Raw genomic sequence first — 17247 nt, forward strand, 5'->3', positions numbered from 1 at the left:
TCCAGGAATGAGTGACAGTGACTGAGGTGGGGGGAGAGGAAGGGTGGATGATGTGGGAGCATGATATCTTCCAGGAATGAGACAAGTGATGGGGGAAGACAGGAATGATGGATGGTGTGAGATGCCATCTTCCAGGAATGAGTCACAGTAGATGGCAGTAGACAGGAAAAAGTGCATGGTGTGGGAGGATGGTATCTTTCAGGAATGAACCACAGTGAGTGGGGGAGATAGGATGTGTGTGGTTGGATGGGAATTTCCAGGAATGAGCCATAGTGGATTGGGGGGGAGGGATACAGGAAGGGTGCACGGTATAGGGGAATGGTATGTTCCAGGAACTGTAGATGGGGAAGACAGGAAAGATGGATGATGTTTGGATGGTATGTGCCTGGAATGAGCCATAGCATGTGGGGGGGAGACTGGAAGAGTGATGGTGTGAGGAGATGGTGTGGTCCAGGAATGAACCATAATAAAATGGGGGGAAACAGAAGGGTTGATTATATGTTGAGATGATATCTTTCAAGAATGAGCCAGTTGATGGGAGAGACAGGAATAGTGGATGGAGTGAGGATATGGTATCTCCCAGGAATGAACCACAGTGCATGAGGGGAGACAAGAATGATGAATGGTGTGTGTTTGGGGGGGAAGGGTGGCATCTTCCAGGAATGCACCAGTTATGTCGGGGTGGGGGGTTGTCTACAGGAAGATTAGATGGTATGGTTGTGTGAGGAGATGGTATCTTCCAGGAATGAGCCACAATGATGGGGGATATAGCAGGAGTAATATAGTGAGGGAACTGGTATCTTCCAAGATAAGATACAGTGGTTAGGAGGAGACAGGAAGCCATTGGAGTGATGGCATCTTCCAGGAAGGAACCACAGTGCTTGTTGGGAGAATGCTACAGGAAGAGTGGATGGTGTGAAAGGGTGGTATCATGAGGCATGAACCACAGTGATTGTAAGGGGAGACAGGTAGGGTGAATGTTCTGGGTGCAAGGTATCAGGAAGGGATGAGCCATACTGGATGGGCTGTACACACGATAGATGAGTGATGTGGGGGATGGTATCTTTCAGGAAAGAGCCACTGTGGATGGGGGTGGGGGACAGGTTGGTGCATGCTGGGTGTGAAGAATGGTATCTTCCAGGAATGAATCACAGTGTATGGGGGATACAGGAAAGATGGATGATGTAGGAGGATGGTATCTTCCAGGAATGACCTGCAATTAATGGTGGGGGACTGTCAGGAAGGATAGATGGTGAGGGGGATGCTTTCCTCCAATGATGTATCAGTTATTGAGAGAGACAGGAAGAGTGAATGGTATCTTAAAGGAATGAGCCAATTGATGGGGGATACAGGACTGAAGGATGGATGGTGTTGGGGGATGATATATCTTCCACAAATGAGCACAGTGGATGAGTGGAGATCAGACATGTGGGTATGGGGAGGATATATGTTCCAGAAATGAGTCACAATGAATTGGATAAAACAGGACCAATAGATGGTGTGGGGTGTTGGTATCTCACAGGAGTGAGCCACAGTGATGGGGGAAGACAGGAAAGATGGATGATGTAGTGAATGGTATCTTTCAGGAATAAGCCATAGTGGATGGAGGAGACAGGAGATATGGTTAGTGAGGGGGATGATGTTCCAGTAGCAAGCCTTAGTAGATGGGGAAAAATAATGAAGGGGAGAGATGGTTTCTTTCAGGAATGAATCATAGTGGATGGGATGGATGGAAGGATAAATGGTTGAGGCATGGTATTTTCCAGTTATTAGCCATAAATAATGGCGGGAAATGTGAAGGTTGGATAGTGTAGGAAATGCTCCCCCCCCAGTATAGGGAACAGGGAACAGCTTATGAAGGCCCTGAGATGGGGAGATTGACATGTTTTAGCAACGAGTGGACAGTATACCTGGACCATAAAGATGCCATGAGGAAATGATGGAATGAGAGTTTGGAGAAGTTGTTGACAGGCTGATGGTGCAAGATATATTGGCCATATTCAAGACTTTTGCCTTTTGCTGTGAATGTCATTGAAGGATTTTAAGCAGAGTGGGGTTTTTTGTTTGTTTGTTTTTTTAAGTTTTGGACTGTTAAAAGACTTAATTGGCTGTAATGTAGAGAAGGATCATGAGGGGCTGTAGTCATATGACTAGGTAGGGACAGTGGTAGCCTGGACCAGGGTGGGGGCAGGGGGGGTGTTAAGGAGAGAAAGTTTGTTCAAATAAATGCAAACAATATCCTTAATGAACTCTGACAAGCATATTAACCCTTTAGATTGCATTGGGATTAGCATGTTTGGACTAACCCATAATTTCCTAAAAGTAAGGGAAAAGTTTATTTTCCCCAAGGGTTAAAATCTGCATTCCTTCAGAAATTGAGTCCATGAGGTTTTTTTTTTTTTCAAAAGCAATAGAACTGTTTTCTAGCCATGCTAAATTGTGTTTTAAAAAGATAATGTCCTGTGAAGCATGTACGTATTTACTCCTGACTTCCGCTCTTGTTCTGTGACCAGGACTGCTAGGCAGTTTGCATCTCTCTTTGTGAATATCAATGTGACCTCTGAACCCCACGAGGTGTCTGCCCTGTGGTTCTTGTGGTATGTGAAGCAGTGTGGAGGCACCACTCGGATATTCTCCATTACCAATGGGGGCCAGGTATGGAGTGTCCATTCTCACACTAAACTTCATTTGTGATTTTGCCCTCATCGAGTGCAGTAGCTTAATACTTGCTTCTATATTTTGAAACATGAGTGAATTTGAAACATGGATTTTTGAAACGATCTCCAAAAAACTTTTCTGAAAACAAAATTTCTCATTTCCTTTTCTCGTTCCTGAAAATAAGTTCACAACTAAAGAATGTTTCATTTTGAATTAATTAGGTTTGAGGAATTCAGTTTCTTCCTTTTGGAAGTAGGTAAAATTAGACTATTTATGTAGGAGGAGCTAAATTACTAAAATCAACTAATTAACAAAAATTTCTAGTACTTGTAAAATTGTACTTAAAGTCATCTCTGTTCCAGACATGAGGCTTTTTTGTCCCATTCTGTGTCTCGGAGTTATTATTTTATGTTAACTGTTATAGAATGGAAGTGATTTACTGGTCACTCTTTCAATAGTAGATTCTACATTTTGGCTTCTAAATTTTTGCTGCCCACTAGCATTTGCCCAGCTTCCATACTACTTCCATTACTGATGAATGAACTCATTTGACTCATTGGCTGGACACACAGCAAACCAGTGGTGAAACCAGAATCTTAATTCCCTGATTTTCCAGATTCTGAGATTCTTTGTTTCAAGGCTATCCTTTATCGGAAGAAAACGGATATCTCTTTTCTAGGAATGTTATGCCTCGATGGGATAAGGTTTAATTAGGATCAGTTTACTTCTAACTTATGTTCTGTTTCATAGTGTGAGGTGTAGAGTCCTTGTCAACTGAGTGAAATGTTCCTCTCCTTGGGAGATCTCCAGAAGTCCCCAAGTTGTTCTTGTGGTCCCAAGAGTTATTGCCCATTTGACCCTTAGCTTTAGCAAACTTAAGGCAGTTGCATTTTTTAAGTGTCTTTACACAGAAATCCCACATTACTCTTTTTAACCTATATCTTACTTTCTGAGATATCGTGACTCGTATTTTATATTTATATCCCTCATTCAGAGGAGCCAAGATACTTCTAGGCAAACTCCACATGACCTTTTGGAGGGCACAGTTCACATGATGAATCTCAGACCATTATCCCAGTATCTTTACAAAGAACTTAGACTTATCCTTTAATAGCTTAGTTCAAGAAATACTAGACGTGAAGGAGTGGGTAGTGAACACAAATGGAAATAGTTCATGGTCTTTCCACTATACTAACATTCAAAGTAACTCTTGGAAAACAGAAGTCAAATTATAAATTAAATGGTCCCAGTTTTGTGAGGAAGGACGGATCATGAATTTAGGGCTAAACTGCTGTGGGAATATTTTTATAAAGAACTGTGGTTGTGTCATTAGAACAACAACCAGTTATTCAAGTGTAAGAATCATTCTGTGGCTGCTGACACAGGCTTTCTGGAAGAAGGTGATTGTCAAATGTTGGGCTGTTCTTCAGTCTACCTACATGTATTTCTAACCATTCAATGAATCTTCTACAGCAGGCTAAAAACATTCCCCCTGCTTCTTACAAAATGCACTGTATTAAGGACTGACCTTAGATTAAGCTGGAAGCATGACCATGGTGAGTGTAGCAGATGGCGGTAGGGCAGAGCACCTGTGGTCTTACAGAGCTGCTCAGGGGAACTATTTCACAGTGTCTGGAGGAATAGGCAGATGCTTAGCCTTCACCCTTCGGCCCCCGCAGTGAAACTTCCAGGCATTTTGGCAAAAAGTTCTCAAGAGCTGAGGTTTGGATTCTTAGAACATCATTTGGTGATGACCAGGTGATCCTTGTGAGCACCAGAGCCTGTTCTGCCTAGAGAACCCTGGGCTGGGACTTTAAGAAACCGAGGGGAGTTAGAAACCGCATCCCCATCTCAGTGAAACTAGAAAAAAATAATTAATTTAAAAAAAAAAGAAACCTGGGACTTCCCTGGTGGCGCAGTGGTTAAGAATCCACCTGCCAACGCAGGGAACACGGGTTCGAGCCCTGGTCCGGGAAGATCCCACATGCCGCGGAGCAACTAAGCCCGTGCGCCACAACTACTGAGCCTGTGCTCTAGAGCCCACGAGCCACAACTACTGAGCCTGCATGCCACAATTACTGAAGCCCGTGCGCCTAGAGCCCGTGCTCTGCAACAACAGAAGCCACCGCAATGAGAAGCCCGTGCGCAACGAAGAGTAGCCCCCGCTCGCCACAACTAGAGAAAAACCCGCTCACAGCAACAAAGACCCAACGCAGCCAAAAGTAAATAAATAAAATAAATTAAAAAAAAAAAAGAAACCTTCTGAAAGTTTAGATTCCCATACAGACTATGAAGCCAAGGCCCCCCTACCCATCGGCTGCTGGGTCACATGTGGGCCTTTTTGGTTCCAAAATCACGCAACTTCATGTCTGCTGTATTGTTTGTGTCTTCTAATGAGCCTAATGCCAGGGCCTTGCCTATTGAAGGAGATCAATCAAGGGTTGTTGTCTTGAGTTGAACAGTTTTTAGCAAAGAGAAGGTCATTATCGTTTGTGTTTATACTTGGAACATAAAGAATAAAGACAAAAGCTTCACACATAATCTCACCCCGTCTACTGTTAACATTTTAATGTATTTCCTCATTAAGATTATACCATATAAGTGGTTTATATATTTTACTTTTTCACTATTAAGTTATTAAAAATATCAAAAAAAGAAAGAAAGAAAGACAGAAACCGCATCCCCTGGGAGAAGCACAGCACCCTCCCCGTCCCAGGGTTCCCTCCATGCACTGCACTCCTGGGCCCTTGAAGCCCACGGAGTTGCTGTTATTTGCATTCGGTCAAGGTGCCAGTGGTATAGGGGAACCTTCCTTCTGATTCTGTGATTTTATTTTAAATTTTTATTGGGGTATAGTTGACTTGCAATGTTGTGTTAGTTTCCGGTGTACAGCAAAGTGAATCAGTTATACATATGCATATGTCCACTCTTTTTTAGGTTCTTTTCCCACATAGGCCATTGCAGAGTATTGAGTAGAGTTCCCTGTGCTATACAGTAGGTCCTTATTAGTTATCTATTTTATATATAGTAGTGTGTATGTGTCAATCCCAATCTCCCAATTTATCCCTCCCCCGCCATTCTGTGATTTTATAAGCTGGTAACAGCTTTTCGTCACCAGACGCTGTGTAGAGCATGATGATTGAGGTATCTTGGTAGACTGCCTCTGTCCTAATGAGTTCTTCCAATAGTTAAGGGTGCAGAGGGTGGGGATATGGCCTGTGACTTTCTGGAGGTTTCTGATCAGTGGTAAATATGATCTTCCTTCCTTGGGATTTTATAACATTTCATTTCCTGCCTGCCTTCTCCTGTAGGAACGGAAGTTTGTAGGTGGATCTGGTCAAGTAAGCGAGCGGATAATGCACCTCCTCGGGGACAGAGTGAAGCTGAGGTGTCCTGTCACCTATGTTGACCAGTCAGGTGACAACATCATGATAGAGACGTTGAATCATCAACTTTATGAGGTAATCCAGTTTCGTCAAAAAAGAGCGTATATTATGGGACTTCCCTGGTGGTCCATTGGTTAGGACTACCCGCTTGCACAGCAGGGCGCACAGGTTCGATCCCTGGTGGGGGAACTAAGATCCTACATGCTGCACATCAAGGCCAAAAAAAAAAAGAGAAGCTTATATTAAATAGGTCTCCTGTCTTCTGCAGCTTCTAACCAAATATAATCCAAGCAGTGGCGTAATTAATGCTGGTGTATTTCTGACTCAGTCTTCCAAATTACCAGCCTTGGTTGACTGCCTTATTCTGTTTTGTTGCCTCACAGTGGCCTCATACTGTACACTGTTACCGCTCACTGTCATTCAAAATGGTAAATGTGATGTTTCACGCTCCCTGCAAAGATTGCGACTCACGTTTGAGATGGTATCTTGTGTTTGTGTGTTTTAGTGCCGATACGTAATTAGTGCCGTCCCTCCAACTTTGACTGCCAAGATACACTTCAGACCAGAGCTTCCTTCAGAGAGAAACCAGTTAATTCAGCGTCTTCCAATGGGGGCTATCATTAAGTGCATGATGTATTACAAGGAGGCCTTTTGGAAGAAAAAGGGTAGGTTGCACTTATTCATGTTTAAATTGTATTAAGCGAAGACCATGCTCTTTTAGGAACATTTTATACTACACACTGAACAGAAAAAACGATAAGTGTTTCCAGTTGGTAGAGAAAGGATCAGAAATCTCAGTCTGTCCACTCCTCATAGCCCCGGACAACACAAAATGACCCCAAGAGCGCTTGCTGGCAGTGAGGGGGAAGGAAGAGGTCCCTCTGGTCGCAGGACCACATTGCCCAGACCCCTGGCATATGTCTCACCACTTACTCTTCATGAGCAGAGACAAAGGAGCACCATGGAAAGAGCACTCCTTTGAAGTTACACATCCCTGGGCTCCACTTGCTTACTAGCTGTGTGGCCTCAAGTGACACTTCGCCTCTCTCAGCCTCAGCCTCTGTGTAAAATGGTAACAATGAGACCTGCTGTTGGGGTGTTGTGAGGATAAAATGAGGCAGAGTCTGGGCAGATATGGTGCCTGTTGTTGCTAAGCCTTCAGCTCATACTCAGGAAGGAAAGGATTCCTTCCTGCCACTTCTTCCATGGTTTCACAGGGGTGATTCCCTCTAACACACCCCCCTCCTTCCCATGTGTTCCAGGACTCCAGGGCCATCTCCATTTTACTCATGCACTGATCATACCTGACCTTTATGTAAAGGTCATTGAGATGGGTCATTTTCTAATGTGCCTGGGTAACCGACCAAACATCCTTGTATAGTCAGTGTGCGTGTTTAATAGGAAATAACTTCTAGAGTTGGGGCAAAGACCAATAGTTTAAGATTTGCCTTCCTCTTAGCAAAAGAGTTATATATATATAAATATCCCTCTTAAATCTCTGGTGAGGTTACTCAATCTCCTATTGATTTTCTTCTGGTTAAGATTACTGTGGCTGTATGATCATCGAAGATGAGGAAGCTCCCATTTCAATAACCCTGGATGACACCAAGCCAGATGGATCGCTGCCCGCCATCATGGGGTAAGTTAGAGCTGGGTGTTCTGCATTTTTCAAACTCTGTTGGTGTATTGGTGTGTGTGCTGGCAGAACATGTTGTTTTGGACCAGAGCTCAAGCAATGCTAAATAACCCTACAGACAATTTATGTCATGTTTCCATGTATGAAAATATTAGAGTAATAGAGTATGTGGCACAAGAACACTGAGAAACTGTACTAAAATTAACAGCACTTTGAACTTGTGCCCGTATGTTTCTTTCCCCCGTAAACTTACATGTGGAGGACAGAGTGAAAAACGCAGCTAGACAGGCGGGATGGTAGACCACCTTGCCTACAGGATGTTGACAACCATTCTGGAATGAGAACTGTTTTATCCTGTAAAACCTTCCAAAGTTATGTTTTCTGGGCTTTATTCCTTTCTCCATTCTAGACATCACTACATAGCAAATGTCAATATGTTAATTGTTGGAATTCCCTGGTGGTCCAGTGGTTAGGACTCCGCACTTTCGCCGCCGAGGGCCCAGATTCGATCCCTGGTCGAGGAACTAAGATCCCACAAGCTGTGTGGCACAGCCAAAAAAAAAAAAAAGAAAGTGAAGAAAAATATGTTAATTGTTACCCTGGGAGATAAGATGGATGACTAATGAGGAAGTGCAGTTCAAAGGAGAGCCGGGCCTTGAGTGTAGGGCACTTTATCCAGTAGGTCACTCCATGGCTACTTCACCACAGATGGTCCAGGGCAAGGTTCTGTGTCTGGAAGAGGAGAGCTCTTTTTCTCTCCTACCATCCCCTCACACAGCTGCTCTGCCCTCTGGAGACTACGGTTCCAGAGAGGGAATCGGAGCTCCCACAAAGAAATTTCTAAGGAGTGCCGTAGCCTCCCAGTTGCCATGTCTTTTAGTCCTCCTCAAAGCAATATGAACAAAAGGGCTATTTATTCTACCACATTGCAATAAAAGAGCACAGCTTCTATAGCAGTCAGTGACTTTTAGAAACCAGTGGTTTTCCCCTTCACCCCGAGGAGAGTTAGCTCATGTGCATTGCATCACTGAAGGGAAATTACAAAATCAAAAGGAGCAGACCCATGACCCTAGGGACTTAGAAAAAGGCTATGCTACTGGACTGCTAACAAGACATTTTATAACCACTTCTCTGGCTGTAAAATATAAGAAATAGCACCAGCCTCCCTGGTAAAGGCAGGTGCTCACAATGTAAAGACTATAGGAACATTGCACCCTGTTCACCTCTGACCCCCCTGGGCAAGAAAACACATAGATTGTTTGGGCAGTTTGCCATCGCCTTCTATGTGCCAAAGAAATGCAGGAGGTTGAGGTAGAGGTTTCAGGAGACTTGTCGGTCAAGATCAATCCAACTGTAGATGAAAGAATATTGATGTTCTTCTTGCCCTGGGTATTAAATGTTGCAGCATCTGCTCTTCTGGGGTTTCTTTACGTTTATTAACAAGGACATGTATTGCAGAAGCCTTCTAGATGGTAATGGGCTTATTTAGGGAGTTCCTAGAAAGTGATACTCTGATCTGTTTTATCTGGACAATTGCTTCCACCCTGTTCTTGCCTTGAAGCTATATTGCCTCTACCCTGCTCTTTGCTCTAGGCAATGAAAGCCTTGAAGACAGGGGTGGTATAATTGCCCAGCACTGTTTGTGATAACTAGTGCCTTTTGGAAACTAGAAAGGACCTTGTACTTTAGAGCTGTGAAATGTTCCCAGCCCAAAGCCAGGATGTTTAATTTCCCCAATAAAACACCAAAGAAAGTTCAATGATAATTGTCCATTGTTACAATTAGATCAAAGAGGTTATTTCATTCATGACTTGAGATTTGACAGATATAGCCAACCCTAACTGCCCTTTAGAAAAGAAACTGTAAAAAGCACCCAAGATCTAAAAGGGTTTTCAGATAAATCATTTAATCTTTTATCAGATGTTGGTGATTTTCATTGAAATACTGCATAAGTCTAAAATGACTGATTCTTGCAGAAACCTAAAATTTAACTAAAATCATTACCAGCAAGCCACAACATAAAGTGTTAGTTAAATCAACCAAAATCATGACTATGTCCCCAGAAGTTCAATGGTTCAAATTTCTTAAACAGTCCACAGCTTTGTATCTTTGCTTCCCAGAATGATCTCGATAACAACTCTAAACGAATTGCCAATCAAATTGAGGAACAGTTTAATTGGGAGGGGGGCTTGAGGGAGAGGATGAAATACCTGTTTTCAGCCCTCGCATTTTCAGTCTTGATCTACTTGTCTTTTCGGTCTAGGACAAAAAAATACAATTTTAAAACTTTTTTTAAATGGAGAAATAATTTCATTGTCCTTTAGCTCATTTGGATTTTTTGAAAGCTTTCTAATAATAGTATAACTAAGGATTTCTTGTCACAATTCAATTCTTTAAAATATACATGCAATTAGTAATATCAGTATAATAAATAGAATCTATTTGATTAAAGGGAAGCAGAGAGATTATAACTGAGTTTTACTGAGTCACTGAATTTGAGGACTGTGCTAGGCCAATTTTCCAGGAAGCCAACTCGGAGATGGAGATTTGGGTGCAGGAGGTTCTTCAGGAACTGCTATGGGGAGCGCTACCTGGGGGGAAGGGAAGGAATCGGGATTGCGCAGAGGGAGAGGCTGGGCTCCAGTGTTGCCCCAACAGAGGCCAAAGCCATCCCTTGGGAAGCTCTGGAGCGGGGATGGCCCTTCAGAGGTGTCTGCACTGAGGCGAAGGGCTGGGTTTTGGTACCCACCGCACTCCGGAGCCAGTCATTCTGGGAAGGGATGGGACCTTGCGCCAGGCAGTTCTCTGCTACAGAGTGCAATTGCTAGGGAGGGGTTGGTTGTAAGCTGAGGGTAATGAGCATTTGGTCCTGAAGAGGGATCTGGGTGGCCCACCATGGCAGCCACTACAGGCACTTTTTTTTGGGGGGCCACGCCTCACGGCATACGGGGTCTTATTGCTCCCCGACCAAGGATCGAACCCGTGCCCCCTGCAGTGGAGGCACAGAGTCCTAACCACTGGACCGCCAGGGAAGTCCCAACAAGCACTTATTGATATTTGTTTTTCCAGCTTTTATCAAGTACTTGGCAGACAGCAACAGTCATTGCCAGGATAATCATTTAACGCAACATTAATTCATCTAACAGTCGATTTCCTACTGTATGCCAAGGACTGTGCTAAACTTTAGGGGTAAAATATTGAGTAGGAGGTGACCTGTCGTTTAGGATCCCACAGCCTAGCAGGGGTTTTGGACAGAGAGGCAGATGAAGACAGTCTGGCATTTGCTCTAGTAGAGGGAAATAATGGGAGGGTGTGGGAGAGTTTATTAATGCTGAGTAGGTGGAGGCAAGAACACTTTAAAGAGACAACTCTTAAGATAAACCACTGTCGCCTAATCGTTCAAATGTAACCTCTCTCTCCAGCTTCATCCTTGCTCGAAAAGCTGACCGCCTTGCTAAAGTCCATAAAGAACTAAGGTAAGAATTTACACCTGAAACGTATAAAAGGTTAGCTTTATATTGTGCTTGTTGCACTAACAACAGGATAACAGCATTATGAAAAACGCAATAATTCATTCATCTCAAAATCCCAACAAATCAACCTTTTTGTATTTCGCTACGCCCCCTTGACTCAGTCCTTGCCCATATGTGTATATCAATTTAGTTTCACATCTTTGTGTTCATTTTACAGTGGTTGAGAGGTAGGCTTTCCCAGTAAATGGATGGAGAAAAATCATAAAAAAGTTAGCTGTGAATAAAGCTTAAGAGGCCAAGTCCCAATCACCTTGCCAGACCATTAGCCCTTCTCCAAGTTTCTCTGACAGGTACTTTTTCTGAAAAGCAAATCCATACATAGGTCTTCCAACCTATTCCAACTTGTATACATAAAAGTATGCTCCTTTGATTATCTGGGATACAGCTCTGATGTTCCCTTCTCCCAAGAGCTTCCTAGTAGAAAACAATTATTTTAGGACAATGGCTTTTTTCTTTTTTTCTCCCTTTCTCTCTTTCTGTTTTGTTGTATTTGTTTTGCTTTGTTTTACACTGGAATCCTTTGTTCAAGTAAAATCTTACCTGGAACTCTTACCTGGAAACACTCATTAGGCTGTTGGGGGGCTGCCTCTGGACATTTCTGGGCTTCCCTTCTTTAGGGTAACCCTAAATCCTTTGTTAGCTTTTGAAGAGGGCCAATACGCATGCAAATGTATACTTCTCTCTGCATTTGATTTAAAAATTAAGCAGCAAATCCACTAGCGGCCCTTGCTTTGAGAGTTACTTTGATGACTTTGCAAGTCAGGGAAAGGCCGCAGAAGTTCCCGTATTTGCACACGGATTTGTTTATTTGAGCAGCCATGAGATTTGATGTCAGGAAGGGAACTATTTTATTGTTCACCTACTCACTCAATAGAAGAAGAATTTGGGGGTCCAGTGATGGGGAATGATTTGTTCTAGGCTCCACAGCTAGCTTCTGACAAAGTCAGAAATAGCATCTAATATGTACTTTTTTTCATTACGTCACACTAAGCTTGACATTTTCTTTTGGATTTCCTGCTTTCCCTCCTTATTAATAGTAAAATAAATACCAGCCTGGATGTAGACATTTGGTTATGATTCCACATAGTGGCTAAACTTCTCAAAATTTTTATAAGGCAAAAACCCTTAGAACTTCGAGTGTCATTGACTAAAGTAATGGTTCTCAGGACCAACTGCATCAACATTTCCCAAAGAATGTTTGGAAAATTTTTCTGAGGCTGATAGATTATGATTTGGTAGGTTAGGGGTGGGGCCCGAGTACTTGTATTTTTTAACAAGCCTTTTGAGTGATTATGATGAGCAGCCAGATTTAGAAACCAGTGGGTAAATTCAACTTGCACAGTGACCTCTTTTGGCCATCATTTAAAGTACGTTCTGTTGGGACTTCCCTGGTGGCGCGGTGCTTAAGAATCTGCCTGCCAATGCAGGGGACACGGGTTCAAGCCCTGGTCTGGGAAGATCCCACATGCCGCGGAGCAACTAAGCCCGTGCGCCACAACTACTGAGCCTGCGCTCTAGAGCCCACAAGTCACAACTACTGAGCCCATGCGCCACAACTACTGAAGCCCGTGCGCCTGGAGCCTGTGCTCTACAACAAGAGAAGCCACCGCAATGAGAAGCCCGTGCACTGCAACGAAGAGTAGCCCCTGCTCGCTGCAACTAGAGAAAGCCCACGCGCAGCAATGAAGACCCAGTGCAGCCAAAAATTAATTAATTAATTAATTTCAAAAAAATAGTAAAGTATGTTGTGTTATTTTTAGAGTCCAGCTAATCAATCAATGCATTGCTCCGACATCCTTACCTTATATAACTTTTCTAAAAAATGTTTATATTAATGAGAGGAAGGGATGGAGAAGATAATTTCCTGATGTGTTTGTATGAACTAATCCTTGACTCATTTAATAATGTGAAGTATAGTAAATAATGACTTATATTTCTATTATTACTAGTTTATTGTTCATGAATGAAAAATTGCCTACGAAGTAGGTTGATTAGATTTTAAGGTTCACTCTGTTGTAACAAAGATTTTATTATTTTTTATGTACTGAAAATAAGTTAAGCATTATTAAGTTTTTCAGAATGATTGTCAATACTTTTGTTTTCTAATTGACTCAAAATGTCAGAATTATTTCTTGTAACACTCATGTGAAGTAGGTAAGAATCAGTCACCTACCTTATCATAGCATAGGAAAGAGGGTACCGTACTTGGCTGAGGATGGATTTTGATTCAGTAAATTTTTATTGAGCACTCACTATAGGAGGGATGCTCAGGAGAGTAGACCCTCGACCCTGCCATTAATTGGCTGAGTGATGTTGAGCCAGTCTCTTCAGTGCACTGAGCCTCAGCCTCCTCACGTCCGAAATGAGGGGCTTGGGTTAGACAGAGAGAGACGGTCAGGTGGACAGTAGTCTTGAGACTTCTTCCAGTTCTGCCTTTCCTTTATCATTATTGATCTGTAGTATGAACAGCTCCTTGAAGGAGCTGTGTAAATGGTGTAAGTGTGAGCATTTGGATAAATCTATAAAGTTACATTTTGTCCCACATTATTCAGAGAGATTGGGGACACATATAAAAAATATTTTCTAATGTAACTTGGCAACATTAAATTGGCGTCTTTTTTTTTTTTTTTTTGGCTGTGTTGCATGGCTTGCGGGATCTTAGTTCCCCGACCAGGGATCAAACCCGGGCCACCTGCAGTGAAAGTGCAGAGTCCTAACCACTGGACCGCCAGGGAATTCCGAAATTGGCGTCTTTTAAAATCTGTTTATTACTAATAACTATAACCTTCCCTTCCCCCCTTTCTTCCCGGCTCAACATTGTTTTACCGTTTGTCTCTTTGGCTTATAATGCTTGTCTTACAGATTTGAATTAAACCCTTTGCCATATTTTTTTACAGTTGCTTATTAGCCTGTAAAAAATATTTTGGAGCACTTTTAAAAATGTTTTATTGGGGTATAGTTGATTTACAATGTTGTGTTAGTTTCAGGTGTATATCCACTCTTTTTTAGATTCTTTTCCCATATAGGTCATTACAGACTTTTGGGTAGAGTTCCCTGTGCTATACAGTAGCTCCTTATTATGTTGGAGTACTTTCAGTATTTAAACTATATAAAGACTAAAGAAGGTAAACACCTAAAGTATATAACTGGGTCAGTGGGAACCTGTTCAAACAATTCCCGAAATAGAACCATTCATTTCTAAAATGGGTGATTTTAGTAAATTAGAACTTTTTAATTTCACCAAGAGTGGTTGTGAGTTTAAAATGTATCTGTTTCAAGAAGTGCTTAGATAAATTAAGCTACTGATTTTTAATATATAAGATGTGCCTTGTTCTGTGCTGGTCATTTACATAATGAATTATGCGGGTGACCAAAGACTGTTTGAGGTAACATCACATAGCGCATCATGCCCAACCCCCGCCCCAGATGCCCTTTGGACCCAGTACTGTGTCCACAGACCATTCTGTCAAGTGACAGGTTATTAGCTTGGAATAACCGTAGGCCTTTCCTGATATAGTATATTTTATGTTATGTTTAAAAGATTAAATGGGGACTTCCCTGGCGGTCCAGTGGTTAAGGCTCTGCGCTTCCACTGCAGGGGGTGCGGTTCGATCCCTGGTTGGGGAACTAAGATCCCACGTGCCACGCGGTGCCGCAAAAAAAAAAAAAAAAAGATTAAATGAGCTTTATATGTTCATAGATCTTTAAAACATAAATATAGGATAGTTAAAAGACACCATCATACTTACTATAGACTTGTAAAAGAGATTATTTTAGAATTTTACATATTCCAGAAAAGTGACTTAGAATCAATTCCTAAAACTGAATTTAATCTCATTTTCCCCATTTTAACTGAATAGATATGGTATTAGGTAGTGAAAGAGGCAAAAATGTAAAAGAGAAGAAAAATTCTGTTGCATCTTCAAAGCACATGACTGTATTCAGGAAAAGAGTTAATCTGAGTGAAGAGATTCATGGAACTGTTCATACAGAAGGCCATTGATTTTAATTTTTCCCTTAATAAATCTAGTTCATTGGCAAGAGCCCTAGAACACATTGTGTTTATTCTATACTCATCAGTCATTACTTCCTTAACATTTTTTGGTTCTTTTTTATAGGAAGAGGAAAATCTGTGAGCTGTACGCCAAAGTGCTAGGATCCCAAGAAGCTTTACAAGTAAGAAATCCCCAGCTTTAATCCCTAGCAGGTTCTGCTCTGTTTGCTCTAAGTGGTAAAGCAAAGCAGATTCTGGTTTCCTGACAATCTTATGAAGAGAAGGAATATGCTTACTGGAGGTTTAACTTCAGCAATCACAAAACACCATTAAAAGCTGCTGTCAGTGTATGCAATTTCTGATGCAGCAGTTTCCTGGGCTGTTTAAATGTTCACTGGATAACTGGCAGCCAGTTGTAATGAGAGGCAGGAGCTACAGGTATTATCTCCAGGGTGATTGAGATCAGTTCCAAGAACAGAGGTCCTGCCCTCTTGTCAATGTCAAATGACTGCTGCAAAATAAAATCCCAGCTGTATCATCATTTGTTGGTGAAGACACAGTAGTATATACTTGATAAGATAGACTGAATCTGGACTCTCTGCCCAGGTCAAAGTCATACTAATTTGTTTTTCTATCTGCAGACTCAATTCACACTTCATTTAGAAATTTCAGTGCTTTCAATCCACCATTGAAAGCAATTATGAGAATGAAATTCTTTTTAAAGGCCCTACCAGATAGCTGGGGGCTATCTGAACTGTTCAAAGAATAAACTTGCAGAATGTGTTAGGGAAATCAGAGAAGGTTCTCTCATGTCCCTTGGGAAACATTTTTCATCTTTAATTGTTCCCTTTTTAGCAGGATTCCCATCATTCACGTTTCCAGCTGAGAGAAGGGGTTCTGAAAAAAGCCTTTTTCTTAGGCACTGTGCTTTTCTTCTACCTTCTCCCTCCCACCCTTTTTTTTTCGGCAGTAATGCCTTGGTAGATGGGGAAGTAAAGTCTGTTTTTTAGAGAATGGGGAGATTGGAGCAGACCTTTCCAGAACCTGATTGTTGATGGGGTCCTAAAGACTTCAGAATCTGCATGGAGATGCCCTGTCTTCCAGATATTGGAATACTTCACGTCTCTCCTGGGCAAGAGGTTGAGAAAGTCAAAGTATACACGTTTTGTCAGTTGGTACCTCACAAAAGGCCATTACTTGGTACTGTCGTGTTTCCCCTTAAGTTAGAAAAACAGCGCTGTTTTTTTTTTTTTTTTTTTTTGGTACAGACTATAATTTTATTTCTCACGGAACACTTAAAATCTTCATACTCATGGATTTTAATCATCTGTAGCTATCCAACATCTTTGAATACTTTCCTTATATTTTATTAACTTCCCACATTTAAAGTCCCTCTTTCTTGACGTAGAGAAGATTCATCTCTCAAGATTCCTAAGCAGTGCAGATTCTAACAAGGAGACATACACACGCCTTGAATCTGTAAATGAGAGACAGGAAGAGGTGGCTGTGAGAAGGGGACTAAATATTCTAACACACGTGGTCGCAGAGCCCAGGAGCAGAAACAGTGCTGCTTTTTTTTTTCATGTAAACTTTTTGTTAAAGTAAAGCACATAAGAGCCTTTATTGTTGACTGGTAGCATTTCAGCTTTGTCTTCCCTTTGAAATTTTCTCCCCATTTAACTGCAGCCGGTGCACTATGAAGAGAAGAACTGGTGCGAGGAGCAGTACTCCGGGGGCTGCTACACGGCCTACTTCCCCCCTGGGATCATGACTCAGTACGGAAGGTACTACCCAGACCCTATACCACTTGATACAAGGCGTGAGCCAAACGTAAAGATAGACAAGCAAAGCTCAATGGGAATTTAAAAAAATAGGAATCAGCATTCTTATTTCTAATGTCCCAGATAGTTTGTATATTTCTGGATGTCCATAGGAAAAGAAGTATGTCCGTACATAGGACAGTAGCCGACAGCACATAAAATAATCGCAGGACACTGGTGAGGATTTCAGATGTCAGCGCTACGTGTGAGAATTCTGCAA

General features: G+C 42.0%; 1 protein-coding gene across 1 annotated transcript in view; it reads left to right on the forward strand.

Annotated features, from left to right (window-relative positions):
• Positions 1 to 17247, forward strand: part of MAOA (monoamine oxidase A) — a 73322-nt gene that overhangs the window by 52440 nt on the left and 3635 nt on the right. Inside the window, exons 6-12 of the mRNA XM_059909936.1 lie at positions 2514 to 2655; positions 5970 to 6119; positions 6550 to 6709; positions 7587 to 7683; positions 11103 to 11156; positions 15332 to 15389; positions 16894 to 16991. Coding sequence (XP_059765919.1) covers positions 2514 to 2655; positions 5970 to 6119; positions 6550 to 6709; positions 7587 to 7683; positions 11103 to 11156; positions 15332 to 15389; positions 16894 to 16991 — 759 coding nt within the window. The remainder of the gene's footprint in view (positions 1 to 2513; positions 2656 to 5969; positions 6120 to 6549; positions 6710 to 7586; positions 7684 to 11102; positions 11157 to 15331; positions 15390 to 16893; positions 16992 to 17247) is intronic.

The sequence above is a fragment of the Balaenoptera ricei genome, chromosome X, assembly GCF_028023285.1.
Source record: "Balaenoptera ricei isolate mBalRic1 chromosome X, mBalRic1.hap2, whole genome shotgun sequence".
Lineage (NCBI taxonomy): Eukaryota > Metazoa > Chordata > Mammalia > Artiodactyla > Balaenopteridae > Balaenoptera > Balaenoptera ricei.